The 14,206-nt window shown below is 34.0% G+C and overlaps 2 protein-coding genes across 3 annotated transcripts; one reads left to right on the top strand and one right to left on the bottom strand.

The window, feature by feature from the left end:
* The first annotated feature begins 2,341 nt into the window (after positions 1 to 2,341).
* LOC110662667 (uncharacterized) lies at positions 2,342 to 4,862 on the top strand. Of its 2 annotated transcripts, none has more exons than XM_058147467.1 (3): positions 2,342 to 2,686; positions 3,986 to 4,360; positions 4,671 to 4,862. In XM_058147467.1, exons 1-2 carry the CDS (start codon positions 2,436 to 2,438, stop codon positions 4,326 to 4,328), a joined length of 594 nt encoding a protein of 197 aa, XP_058003450.1. In that variant the 5' UTR covers positions 2,342 to 2,435; the 3' UTR covers positions 4,329 to 4,360; positions 4,671 to 4,862. The 2 variants fall into 2 exon arrangements, with proteins under 2 accessions (XP_058003450.1, XP_021677411.2); XM_021821719.2 differs by having other exon boundaries at positions 2,343 to 2,686; positions 3,986 to 4,316.
* An 880-nt stretch (positions 4,863 to 5,742) lies between these two features.
* LOC110662668 (vacuolar protein-sorting-associated protein 37 homolog 1) lies at positions 5,743 to 9,205 on the bottom strand. Its single transcript, XM_021821721.2, has 7 exons — positions 8,980 to 9,205; positions 8,347 to 8,568; positions 7,366 to 7,453; positions 6,494 to 6,533; positions 6,336 to 6,382; positions 6,117 to 6,237; positions 5,743 to 6,032 (listed from the first exon to the last, which is right to left on the bottom strand). The coding sequence occupies exons 1-7, from the start codon at positions 8,991 to 8,993 to the stop codon at positions 5,872 to 5,874; spliced, it is 693 nt and encodes a 230-aa protein (XP_021677413.1). The 5' UTR covers positions 8,994 to 9,205; the 3' UTR covers positions 5,743 to 5,871.
* Between the last annotated feature and the right edge of the window lie 5,001 nt (positions 9,206 to 14,206).

Here is a 14,206-nt window from a genome sequence, read left to right as displayed (position 1 = left end):
GATCCTTCTCATGTACTACAGTCGGATGTAATAGAACTAAAGGAGAACTTGACATTTGAGGAGCAACCTGTAGCCATAATGGACTACCAAGTGAGACAGCTAAGATCAAAACAGATCCCTATGGTTAAGGTTTTGTGGAGGAGCCAGTCAGTGGAAGAGTGCACCTGGGAGTCAGAACGGGACATGCGTTCCAAGTACCCTTATCTGTTCAATGTGTAATCATGTACTTTATTCTGCCTTGTGTAAAATTCGAGGACGAATTTTACGTAAGAGGAAGAATGTAACACCCACGATTTTTATATATTATTATTGGGCTTCGGGTAGGGATCCTCATGTCGCGGAAATTCGACAGTTGTCCGGATCTGTGAATTTCCGGCCAGACAGACCAGCTACCGGAAAAGTCTCCGAATTGGATCGAGGTTTTGGCTACCCCACCATTGTCAGGCATCCTGAGCGCGTTCCCGAAGTCGGAATCGGCAAAGGTAAACCCGAACCTTGCTTTTTCGTAATTTTCTAGTGCTTAAATAGGATTAAAAAAATCCATAAAATATTCGTGGTAGCTTAGAAAATTACGATTCTTTTTGCAATAGCTTAGTAATATTTCTAAGGACCGCGGGGCAGAGTTTTATAATTTTTAGAGCTTATTTGAGCAGTTTTTGCAAAAATGATCAATTATAAGGACTAAATTGAAATTTTACATATTGTGATGAATGATTGGTTTGATGGGCCCAGGAGGGCCTGTGTGATGTGATTGAGTTGTGGACATATGGATTGTGAATATAGAAGTGTGTTTTGAGCCCTTTTGCAGGTTGGGTAGGTCCTAGGTATAGGGGAGACTCTGTCGGATTTTCGGCACGACTTAGGACGTATTGGTCTTTTTCTTTATTTGTATTGAGTCAAATTTATTAAATGATTGTAATAAAATTGTCAGGTGAGCCGGGACAGCCTTCTTCCTCCACCCAGCCGCCACAGTGATTGTTGTCAAGTCTGTGAGTAAAATATTAATTTTAATTGTAATTTCACTATTATTATATGTTCAAGTATGCCCATGCATCACTTATATACATATATTTATGTAGTTAAACTCTAGGCACGATTTATGTTGCATTGATAACTGTTAAAGTGTCATGGATGTTGTTGTGGTAATTTGGAGCAGTGTGCGTGCGTTGGCGTGCGTGTGATGTGGTGTGGACTATAGATAGGACGGGTAGTCACGGCTTGAGTTCTTCGCTGGGACCCGATCCTTCGAGGGGTAATCACGGCTTGAGTTCTTCGCTGGGACCCTCGATTTGGTTTATTAAGCGAAAGTCCGGCTTGAGTTCTTCGCTGGCACCAGGTTGGATTTAAGAGAGCTGTATAGGGGATCAGCTCCCATATGTTATGATTGATGCTACAGGGTGCGTGAGTTCTCCAAATTACCTTTTTGATGTTATGATGTGAAAATGTTGTTGATGTTGCATTTCACTCTACAGGGTGCATTAGTTTTAGATAGTTATAGAGATTATGGTTAAAATTGATATTTTACTCTCTGAGTCGAACGCTCACTCCTGTTCAATATTTTTTTCAGGCTACAGGAGGATTTTATTTTGGTTAACTTGCTTTTCTCCTTCGCAGGTTGTTTATCGATATTTGTGTAATCTTATTTACTCCTAGAATTTCCGCATGTGTTAGAAGTATTTATTTGATTATGGTCTGTAATATTATTATCATGTTGGACCTGTAAACGTATAATGATATGCATGTTTGATGGATTGGATGAGGGAGGTGAGCTCCCATTTATTTTTATGAGGATATGAGTATGTGGAGGGTGAGCTAAGCTCCCCAATTGAGTATTTATTATATTTACAGGTCGGGTGAGTCGAAAACTCCCCGTTGGAAAGTCTATTTTATGGCCGGACTCTGTCCGTTTGTTTTCTTGATATTGGGCCCAAATGGGCCTTAGAGTTGGGTAAATGAATAGTTAAGGCTTACTACGGGCCTCGGAGGCTTTAGGCTGGCCCATGTCCTAATGCCGGTCTAGCCTATAGGTTGGGTCGTGACAATTTAGGTCCTCTTTTTATAGGAAGACCTAAAGTAATTTTCACTTACAGATTGAATTTATATTTCATTAATTTATAAATGTTTATTTTACATTAAATTGAACTGAGAAACCCATTATCTGACATTTAAAATTAGAATAACAAATAAATTATTTAATATAATACAAAAATAATTATACTAAACCAAAATCACAAAATTTTACTCAACGTCCAATCAGCTGTGGACGCTTGGCAATTCAAGCATCTAGAAATGTGTCCTAAAGTGACACGTACTAGTCAAGCAGCCAAACAGCAATTTCTGAAAAACACACCGTTTTCATTTTCATAGCCTCAAAAATCTAGAGTCACAGAGGAGGCCCAGAACCCTGCAGAGCACTCAGCATTCTCGGGCCAGCTATGGCCGCTCGCTTCCCTGGAATATCGCTTTCGTCCTCATCATCGCTAATCACACTCATTAAAAAATCAACGGCTGATAATTCCGCTATCTACTTCATCCATGGCGTTTCCAGTCTCAGGTGGAATTCTTCTTCTTACTCCTCCTCGTCAAAGCCTGACAAGAAGATAACGGATCGTCTGTCCGCTGTTATAGACGCCGTCAACGACCGCAAGCTTCCTCCCGAACTCCGTGGCCAACGCAACGCTGTCAGGTATCTATCTCTTTGGTGTATATGAATGGTTTCGATTAGTATTCCGATGTTATTGATCCTAGTTATGGTGTATGATTGTTGCTCTTATTATCCTGAATTCGTGTATGGTCAATTAAGCTAAAGGGACTGATATTTGAACCTTTGAGCTTTCTGTTTTAGGACCCATTAATTGAAATTCCAGTTTCCTCTGAAGGGAAGGTAAAGTTTAGAACTTTCTGGGTAGAGCTTAATCAAGGTGCTGTCAAATTGGCCAACGAGCCAAATTAATGACCCATCAGAGACTAATAAAACTTTGCATGATCGATGTTGCTCTTAGTTGCGATGCTGGCTTTTTTTTTTTTTTTTAATTAACATCATTGTAATGAAAATTGAAGCATAATCCTTTCTGATTGAGATTATTTATTTTTTATCATGTCGAACGAAGATTTGCTTAGATGTCAGCAGATTAGAGAAGTCCTTGGGTTTTAACCCCTTGGCAAACCAACCATGATTTCATAATTTATGGCATGGTTTCTCTCTTTGTTTAGAGGATTGTTCCAAAAAAAAAAAAAGAATAAGAAGAAGAACAAGTGGTGTTGGATTCCACAGCTTTTCAAACCACCAAATAGGTTTGAAATTTTGTATTCTCATTTTATCTTTGCACAATTTATAAAATTTGATTTATATCCTATTCTTTTATCTTCCCTTCCTTATCCATCCCCTCATTTTAGTAATCTTTATATTATTTGACTATATCATATCATCTAACCAAACAAGTTATTAAATCATTCTATACTATACCATCTTTCCAAACATGACAATAAAAATCATATAATACAATACACTAATAAATCACATCGCACCAAACAGCATGTAAAGGTGACAACTTTTTTTCCATTAGCATGTTCTTGTTGGTGGTTAGTGTGCCAATTCTTCTTGGAGACAAGTTAATCCCATTGCTATTGTTCAATGTAATTTAGTTCCATGAAGCACTTGCATATCAAGTTGAATGCCATTTAAACCCTGGACGTTTCTTGGAGATACTGGATTTTGATTGGCCAATTGCTGATAGTGCCAGTACTTCAGATTTATAGATCATGTTACAGCAGCCTGAACGGCACTTCATTTGAGTAATCATGTGTCTGAGGTGATCAAAATACTAGTTCAATTTATTGAGCTGAAACATTTTGGAACAATCAGAAGATTGATGGTCGTATATGTTCTTGACGTTGCTTTAAGTTGCTGTCATCCGTCAACCCTTTAATTTTGGTCCTGCTGTAATAAACACAATATAATGGTCTCTGGTTTTCATTTGGTCAGGTCAGAAACTGATATTATAAATGTTGTTGAGCAAAGAATTTGGCATTCAATGGAAGAAGGTCAATTCGAGAACTTACCAGGGAAAGGCAAACCCCTTAACCTTAGCACTAATCCTCATTCTGATCCAGCTGAAGACACTTTATACAGAATCCTCTCAAAAAATGGATGTGCACCAGAGTGGGTTGAACTCAACAAAGAGATAAGGAGTAAAGTGTCTGAATGGCGGGTTGCCTTGAAGAAAGCATGGACAAATAAATGCAGTGGGGATCACTCCAAATGGATTGAGAAAACTGTGACTTTAAAAATGCAGATGGGTGATATAAATGATAAGGTAAGCCCTTAGCTATAGTTTCTCATTGTTGCGTTGTCGTTCAGGTAATCAGGTTCCTAATTGCATTTCTTAGGTCTCTCCCAAGTGAGGGGCATAACTGTTTAAGCTATGATGCCTTCTGTAAATGCATAAAGCCTAAAATTCTATTTTGCTAGAGGTATGGAGTTTGGGAATCGTTTAAAGAAAATGTTGAGTTGTCCAGGACAGTGATTCTGAGAAGTGTTGTAAAGCATTTGTGTGATGCATATATTAGGTGCAGTATTGTAGTTCATAGCCTGCTGTTTCTATATTCTAACCGTGTAATTCTTTTGTCTGATCTAAACATGTAATGAATGTCAATGATGAGGATCACAGATTTTCCGTTACAACCTCATTGTACCTTTCGGCCGGCAGATGTTTGGATTGAAGTGGGAAAAGGAGCTGGATCGTTTAAAGGAATGATTCTTTCTTTGTAGTGTAAAATTGTAATATATACTTGATCAGTGCTGCTATATAATATTACTTCAGTGTTTGCTTTTGAAATGCAGTTGGAAGTGTTTTGAGGCATTGTTTTGCAGTTTTTGTTTACTCGAGTACATAATCACTTGCTATTAACCATTAAAAGTTGGGGTCCCTGAGGGGAAATTCCAACTTGTATCCAGTTGAAAAATCCCAAGGTCATGGTGGGTTTTCTGGGCTTCCTGAACAACAATAGGTAAAAGATAAACGAAATGCACAAATCTATCTGTGGCTGTACTGATTTGTGAAGTCTTCCATTTGTATTTCTAGCTGTCTCATTGCCTATGATGTTGCAAGGGAACAGCTAATGCGGTTCTTTATAATCCAGCAATGCATGTCCTCTAGAAGCACGTTTAAGGTTTTTGGTTTTTTGTACGGTAATTAAATCACATAAATTATAATAAATATTTATTAGTTTGATTAAATTATTTTTTATTTTGTCTAATTAAGAGAGGAAAAAGAGGTGATAAAATGAATTTTAAAAAATTTTAGTAATTATTATATTTATAAAGAAAAGGATAAAATTAAAAATAAAAATTAATTAATACTTTTTAATTTTTTTTCAAAATATAATTAATTTTGAATAAAATAATGGATAAAGGTAGATGGAGAAAGTTCACCGGAAAAACAAAAAAAGTAGATGGAGAAAATTTTTTTTGCTCGTACTTCACTCTTCTTCCTCTGGGAGAGCCACTCAGCAGTCAGCCTCATCTCTACCTCACCCGATCTAGGTACGATTCCCTCCAAATCTTACTTCCTTGTAACAAGAATAGTTCCTGCATGGATCATGAAAAAATAAATAAATAAATAAATAAAATCTCATTTTCTCGATCCTTCCTTGTGTTTGGCACCTGGGCTGGTGGCATATGAAATCAGTCCACTGCAGTTTTATAAACGGTAGGAGCATAGCCATAAAATCTTATTAACGTTAAGCCGACTGAATAGAGAATTGAACCATAACAAAAATATGATTATATGATATACAAATATGTCAAAAGTGTATTTGTCTTGCAAAAATATTCATACACAAATAAGGAACATATTTTACATTTCTTGGTCACCCAGTTGATGTTCTAGCTGCAAGATGGATAAGCGCTCTTCTGTGGTAGGTTGTGCGGAGTTTTTTGTACTTCTGCACAAAAGCTGCGGGTTCAATCTCCCTGTCAAGAAGTTGTCTGTGTAGGGTTTCAGATTCCTCTTCTGTCTTATTCATTCCTTCTGCAATTGAGACACACAACATTCAGATAATCTTTCATAATCCTGAAACTTGAAACTTGAAGATGGATAAATTTTATTATTTACCTTGAAGCCTTTGGAGAAGGGATACAGGGGAGATGGACTTCAAAATCTCTTCTCTCTGTTTTTCCAGTTCATTTAATTTCTCCTGGGCAGCAGCCAACTCAGTTGTCCGTATTATTCTGCACTGTGGAAATAAAAAGAGAAGGGAAATTTGGTTTTAAATTCTGTACAGAACATTGAAGGACAAAAGGGAAAATGAGATGTAGAAAATCGACATCTTACCTGGTTCCTTAGCTCCATTATGCGTGGCTCCTTGTCCAAGTTCTCCCCTATTCATCATAAATAAAAGTTCGACATCTTTCTCTCCATTCATAGCTCAAAAAATTTGAACATTACAAGGAAAAAATATAAATGTATTAATAAAAAAAAAAGTAACTTACTTGCCAGCTGCAGAGTTTCTTTGCGAAGCTCATCTCTTATCTGACAAAAGAAGCAAATGAAGTGGTCACAAATTGGTAACATCAAATTTCAGAATCAACACAATCAGACATGTATCTTTTAAAAAATAATTTCTGCTCCCCATAGTGTAATTAAAATTGAACAAAAAAAAATTCATATTGCAAGGTGGACACCGCACTTCACACTATGTAAATCACAGTTATTCACAGTGCAGAGAAGTGCAATTGCGAGAACAATCACACAAAGAAAGAGAAGTCAAATGCTTTCTTGTGCATATGTGTATGCATGCACGCATGAGTACGTATGTATGTGCCACATTTGGGCAATGGGCATGTTATAATATATTTTAGCAGAATGAATTTTAAAATATTGATTTTTTCTCTTTCTACTCACTGCTGAGAACCTTTACCAATGAGAATGCAAATCTCATGGGAAAAAGTGAGTCAGTAAATATCTACCCTACATTTAACAACTGCAATCCAATCTTCACTTATTGAAACCTATTCAGCCCAAAGAAAACCAAGCATGCAAACATTTACTCCTCAGTATCTAAAGTTCCAAAATCCAAATCCCTGCTAGTTCCCAATACTTTCATTTATGCACATGAGGCAAGACTAGACACATAATCTTTGATTGATCATGGGAAAATCAGGATGGCACAACCCCTAATTCCATGGCAAAGGAGAACATCCTAGAACATCATAAATTTCAGATGCATTCTTTAATTGTCACAAAGACAGTTGTATAGAGAAAATTCTTTAAACTAAACCTTGCAAATAACAAGAACATGCAACAAACAACATTTCTTGATTTGTAAAGGCAAAAAGGAAAAGGAGGAAAAATTGCAACTTACATTGTTTTGAATTTTAACCTGATCAACAGAAAGTAAAAATTGATGGTATGCATCCTTGTCTGACAAAAGCTTCCGAAGCTCATCAACACTAGACATACATTAAAAGAAAACAAATGAATAGAAAAGAGATAACACGCTATCTTGTGACAATCAGAATGCATAGATTTTATTTATTTATTTATTTTTTGCCTTCTCACAGAAGTTACAAGTACAAATTATCTACACTCAACAATACAACTTGAACCTAAGACCTAATCCAATACCAACTAATGGTAACAAAAATTGATGAAGGGGAAACAACAATGCCTTGATGTAAAAACCAACAGCATGAATCATAAAGAGCACTATATTAACCCATACCTCCTGACTGCCATGTTATTGTGACTATTATTGTGACTGCCATGTTAGGAAATAAATCAAACATCTTTGCTTAAGATGAAAAAGTTATACCAATATTAACCCATACCTCCTGATATTATTTAAACACATATCCAAAGTTTGCACCGTAACATTAAACAACCAAATACAATGTATAAACAACTCAATTGCATCTCACTTGTTCTTTATAACATCAGAAATTCTTAATTATATTTGGACAATATAGGGTATCTTCATATAGTCATGTTTAGTAAACATATTGACAATGTTTTTTCTAAATACATGCATATTGGATGATAAGATCAAAATTACATCATGGCATATAATGCAGATCTCTTGACACGCCACTCCCTGCTTCCTTCATGTCAATTTCCATGCATGTGTAGATTTTTCACACCCAAAAAGGTAGTAGAAGAAATAAATGTAAAGTGCCCAAAATATTGCCCTTTCTCAAGTTACTAGCAAATATGGATAAATAATGAACACCAGCAGTACATATAAGAAAGAGAAAAAAAACCCATATATCCCACAAAAACTGAAAACAATATTGCAAGAAACCACCAATACAATAACAATATGCAGTCTGTGCATCAGGTAACTCACCTTTTATCCTTCAAAAGAGCAATAATACCAGCTGCTTCAGCAGGTGACACGTGTGAAGGAGACTGTGGCCGATCTGTATGTTGTTGCAAACCATAGCTACCAGAAGAGCTGCTACTTGGTGTTACAGGGCGGGAGGAATTAGAGCTCACTACAGATGGAGGGTACCAAGATTGTGAAGGAGCATCTTGTGGACGTGGCTGAGCTTGTTGCTCCTGAGAACCCCTATAAACGGACATAGTCGAAACATAAGTGGCAAAACATACAACCCACACAAAAGAAAAGGAGTAAAAAAAAAAAAAAAAGAGAATGAAAGAGTAATGCATTAACATTCCCATAATCACACACTACATAACCCATCTGTGAACATTGAGACTCAATTCTATCATAAAATTACACCAAAAAAATAAGCGAATTGAAACCATCCAAACTTCCCAAATTGCAGGTGTATCAATATCATCGATCAATCAAAAACATTAAAAACAATTCACAATTCAGCTTATAAATTGATAAAACAGGCATCTCAGCAACCCAAAACAACACCTACAGTACTCAACAAAATAAAACCAATTAATCAAAATAGGAATTCGAAAGAAATAATTGAACCAAAGAGCAAGAACAACAGAAAGCGAATACCACAACTTGAACATAGCTTGGAAGGAGTTATCGATCAGTTCGATCAATCGATTAACATGAGAAATCTACACCGTAGAATTGACAAAAAGGCTAATGTTCAAAGCCAACACGAGTTAGGAAACGAGAGGAGAGATCCTTTCGTATGGATCGACAACAGGTAGTTTCTTGACAACTTCTGCAAGGTGCACGTGGCGTCGTTTAATGGGTTTAAGAAGCGTGTGCGAATGCGAGTGCTTTCGAAAGAAACCAATATCAGCAAATGAAATGAAGATTGAAGCCGAAGACAGAAGCTTCGGCTGCGATGCGTTTCGGCGATGTCGTTTTATATGGGCTTTTAAAATCCATTGGACGTTTCCCTCTTATTAATCTCTTATTTAGCCCAATAGCTATACTTGCTGGGAGTAGAGGTGGCGACGGCCCACAGGATCGGGTCAGGCCGACTCCAGATAAGAAATTAGTGATTTTATTTTAAATTTTAGAGGATTAAAATCCATCTATAAAATAACATTATCGATCACTCCTGAGGGTTTGTTTAGATGGGGTAAAAAAATAGTAAGTAATATAAGGGTAAAAAAGAATAAAGAGAGTTATAATAAAAAAAAATTTATATTTAAAAAATGATAAATTAATAAAAATATAAACAAAAATCATATATATTTTTTATATTTAGAAAAATATAAAAGAACGATAAATTTAAGAGATATACAGATAAAAATAGTTATAGTTCTCATATTCCCCTTTTTACTCTTAGGAAAAATTGAGATTTGAGTGGTAAGGAAGGGTGAGATTTACTTTTATATATCCATACCCTCTATTAATTCACTATTTTTCAAATAGGAATACGCAATCACTTACTCATTCGTACCTTTATTTACCTTTTTTTCACTCTTATCCAAACATACCCTAAGATTCTACATTGTCCAAATTTCAAATGTAAGGCAATGACACTTCTCCCCTCCTATTTTATTATCACTATCACCTTTATTATTTAATTAGTATATGTGTTTACCTTAATTATGTCTATATCCATTTTGATACCTTATTTTTATACAACTTGCCCTTGTAACAAATTTCTATATTCTTTTTTTTTTAAATTTAAGAAAAATCTCATATATGTGTTATATAATAATCAGGCAGGAGCAGCACTTGAGGGAGGTTGGTTGGTTGAGGCTAATGTTGACATTGGCCACCTAGGTAAGGTAGCCTATTGATGCAAGCATTTCAACCACTCTGCAAGTTAATTTATATATGTGATGAAAATGGTTTTCTCTTTAATATTCTTCCAAGTTTCCAACATATGATTCATAGCTAATTACTAGTCATACTTAACCAAAACTATGATTTAAAGGGCCTACTTGGAATTGGGTTCTATAAAATATAAATAAATTTTTAAAAAATAAATAAATAATGGGTTGGAAGCAATCGCTAGATACCCACTTTTTTTTTTTTTCTGAATTGAAACCCTAATTAGCAATGGAATCACAAGTCATTTTCGTAATGCTGTAAGTTTTGGGCATTGGCCTAATTGTGGACAGTTAAGCATGTTTGGGAATTGGGGGGCTTTTAGATTCCTCATCATGTGAGGTGCTTACAAGAGTTTTGTTACAACTGCACATAATTACAAGAACCTTTAATTTCTATTTTTTCTAGTAAGAGATTTTGCTTGGCAGATGTCAAGTCCACTCATCAATTGTGCTTATGCCAAACAGCCAATACAATGTAGGGAATCCAATTCTAAGAAACCTCTATTTGTTGCTGCATGACTTGTGATATGGATGGAAATCATGCCCATATTGACCCTAGATTTAAGACAGATGGTTACAATTTAATATTCATAGTTTATATATGTAATTCTTATTTTTATTTAACTTGGAAATTTCTTAGTACAGAAACAGGATATACAGTTATGAATTTTTAATATTTTATATTATAAAGTGGATACTGGATGGATTAATAACCCAAGATTCAATATAGCTTTCAATAAACAATGTATTAGCCTCAAAGAAAAGGAAATGGAAAACATCCCAACTCATATTTTGATTTGAAAACTGCCAAAAAAGTCACTGTTGCTAGAATCGAATTGGATCGACTGATCAGATTAGATTAATTAAAGATTGAATTAATAACCTGTCTAATTCAAGTTTAAAACCCTTTTTTTAATAAATTAAAGTTAACTGTCTGAATCAATCGAATATTTAATGAACGGATTGACATAAGAATAAAAAATGATTGGTAAATTCTTGTGTCCAGAAGGATTAAAGAACATGTATGAAAACAGCAATCCAAAAGCTACTAAAGGTGAAATCTAAATCCCAGAACAAACACTTGTGGTGAAATGAAATCTATGTAATGGACATTTTAGTGAATAATGACAAAAAATCCAATCAGATATAGACACAATAATCCACTTTAAAAACTCATGGGAATCTATGGAGGAACTTAAGAGTTGAAACTTATCTATCACATTCCACTATTGCTTGTTTCATAGTTTTAACTAGAATAAACCCACTCACTATGGATTTTAATAAAACCCAATTGCAATTTGGAGTTCTTATATCATAAAATAATTATTATTTTATACACAATCCCTAGGGAACTCTATACCCCCACCCCCAAAATATAGATTTTGGCTTTGCCAATTGCCACCAAAAGGAAGGGGTCCCTTCATTTAAGCATTTAGTATTGTCATGGACTGCAAAAAGAGAAAGGGTAGAATGCTAGTGGGGTTAATAAAAAGAATTAACTCAAAAGGCCATTTTGATTGCCCTCTTTAAAGGAAGGGATATTGTGCCTTTTAATAGGACCACATGCACCTTTCTTTCAGTGATGCAGGTCTCAGTGACCTTTGAGATTGGATTTGGACAAGGAAATGTAGTTTAGGATTAATCATCATGCAAAAAGGCCACTTCACCCCTTTTATAAGAAATACCTATTTTCATCCCTTGAAGACAAATTGGTAAATTAACATATTTTTTTATCTGTCATCTTGCCTTAAACCTCTTACACTTATTGGAGGCAATCAATTCTCCAAATCTGGGATGAGGCTGCCCATTTGGGTTGTATCCTTAAAAGGGTATAAGGCTGTGTGAAAAATGCAGGATTTTGTTGTTGTTGCAGCACACAAATTTTGCTAGATGTTCTAAAAAAAAAAAAAAAAAGAAAAGGGCTTAAACCAGGCCACATCTTGTAAATCAGAATTCAACATATAGAATATTGAGTTTATTACAGCTGAATTCAAATCAATGGATTATCGAATTAAAATTAAAAATGAAAATCACAATAAAAATATTTGCAGTGTTAATATCAATTTAATTGAGTGTTTGAAAGTTAATTTTTAATTTTAAAATTTTAATCATTAATTTAAAATATTTAATAAACATAATTTTTAGATAAACATTTTAAAAATAATAATTCAAAATTATAATTATATCACTAAAATCTGAAATTTTAACTATTAAATCATTGACTACTAGTTGCCAATGGATCTACTTGGTAATATTTTGCCATTAAATAAAAAAAATAAATTGTTAGATAAGAAATTGTTAGATCCATTAAATCTCTCCTTTGGGGACATCTAATTCTGAGCAAAGCATCACATTCTGAGTAAGATAATCAAGGACAAAAATGAAGAGGTATAGTGTTGCATCAAACTGATGGGTGAACCACCCTTAATCAATGGCACCTTATTCCCTTTTATTATTATTATTGTTCTGGCTATTTCCTTCTCATTAAAGAGAAGGTGGTCCAGAGAGAGCACCGACAATGCTTAGCTAGAGAAGAGATTTTGTAAACCAATTACAATTGTGGCCATGTCCTTATTTTTTTAAATAATAAGTAATTTGTAATCTAATTTTTTTTATTCCTTCAGAACTGAATTAATGGTGATGTTTATTTAAATATTATAAATTAATACCAAAACATTTCCCATTGCTGCCTCTCGTCCCAATATAACTGATCATTCTCTTGGACTAGCTATTATCACCCTCTCGAGCTAACTAATGTATAAAATAATTTATATATAAAAATATTTTTTATAAAATTTATTTTTGAAAATAATATTTTTTATAAAAATATTGTTTATTATTTAATTGTCAACAGAGGTTTTAGTATATATAAATATTAAAAAAAAAATTGAAGTACATTTTTATCCGATTGTTGCTAGATATTTGGTACGTTAAATAAATAGTGAAAGAAGGGAATGGTACTTGCAACAGCAGCACTACGAGTGTCAACGTCATGTGACTCTATACTATCTCTGGTGGTTAAACAGTCTGTAGATTAAGAACCCACCTAATCCCTTTATGAAACTTCCATTTCATTTCCGTGTGGCAACATATGGCGCGGCGGCATCTGCTGGTATCATATAACATCAGCCTCATCAATAGTCATCATTGGACCATTAACAAATTCTTGTAATTTTCTTTTAATTATTATTATTATATTTAATTATCTAAAGTTTCTTATAATTAAAATAATATGAATGGGAATAGCAAAGAGAAAGAAAACTAGTATAGGAAGAATTAATATCAAGAAAAGCATTGTTGTTAAAGAAGAACATGATATTCCATGAGAATACCATAATGATTTTAATTTCTTTTTTCAGTCCTTTTAATCGTTTTACACAAAAATTCTCATCACATCATCATCGTCCGTCCACTTCATACCTACCTTTTCCTTTATTTCACGGGAAAATTGCAAATTTCTGAAACCCATTTAACTATTTGCTCTTCTTTAATTTCTTTGTTTCACGTGTCTCAAAACCCTTTCTCTTTGTCTGCAATATGTTGCTCCATAATTTCGTTTTAAAAGTAGCCCTATCTTTAACACACCTTCCATATATATATATATATATATATATATATATATCTTTAACAAAAAAATCATAAGAATGTGGGAATTGTGGTATTGGTATTGGTATTGAATTTGAGTTTTCATATTTATTAATGTACAAAATATTTTATTTTTATAATAAGAGTTATTAAAAATAAATAATTGCTATGTATAGCCTATTCCTATTATGTATCTCACAAAATCACAATACTTAATTTTTTTTTTTATAAGTAAAATGATTTTATTGATAATTGTAAGGTCCAAGAAAAAATTTAACTCGTGCCATCTAACTATCGATATCAATCATCAAACTATTTGATACACTCAACGTAGAATGAAATAAGCAAAGTTGAAACCAGAAAAATATAATAAAAGACAAAACAATAGAAAAATAGAG

The sequence above is a fragment of the Hevea brasiliensis genome, chromosome 5 (genome assembly GCF_030052815.1).
Source record: "Hevea brasiliensis isolate MT/VB/25A 57/8 chromosome 5, ASM3005281v1, whole genome shotgun sequence".
Classification (NCBI taxonomy): Eukaryota; Viridiplantae; Streptophyta; class Magnoliopsida; order Malpighiales; family Euphorbiaceae; genus Hevea; species Hevea brasiliensis.
The sequence above is the reverse complement of the archived record's forward strand: the minus strand, read 5'-3'. Positions and strand labels throughout refer to the sequence as shown.

Coding starts and splice junctions, on each gene's coding strand:
- LOC110662668 (XM_021821721.2), bottom strand. Junction 6,238..6,335: donor TAATGGAGCTAAGGAACCAG/GTAAGATGTCGA, acceptor TTATTTCCACAG/TGCAGAATAATACGGACAAC. Junction 6,033..6,116: donor CCTTCTCCAAAGGCTTCAAG/GTAAATAATAAA, acceptor TCTCAATTGCAG/AAGGAATGAATAAGACAGAA.
- LOC110662667 (XM_021821719.2), top strand. CDS start 2,436: ATGGCCGCTCGCTTCCCTGGAATATCGCTTTCGTCCTCATCATCGCTA. Junction 2,687..3,985: donor GGCCAACGCAACGCTGTCAG/GTATCTATCTCT, acceptor TCATTTGGTCAG/GTCAGAAACTGATATTATAA. Junction 4,317..4,670: donor TGGGTGATATAAATGATAAG/GTAAGCCCTTAG, acceptor TGAGGATCACAG/ATTTTCCGTTACAACCTCAT.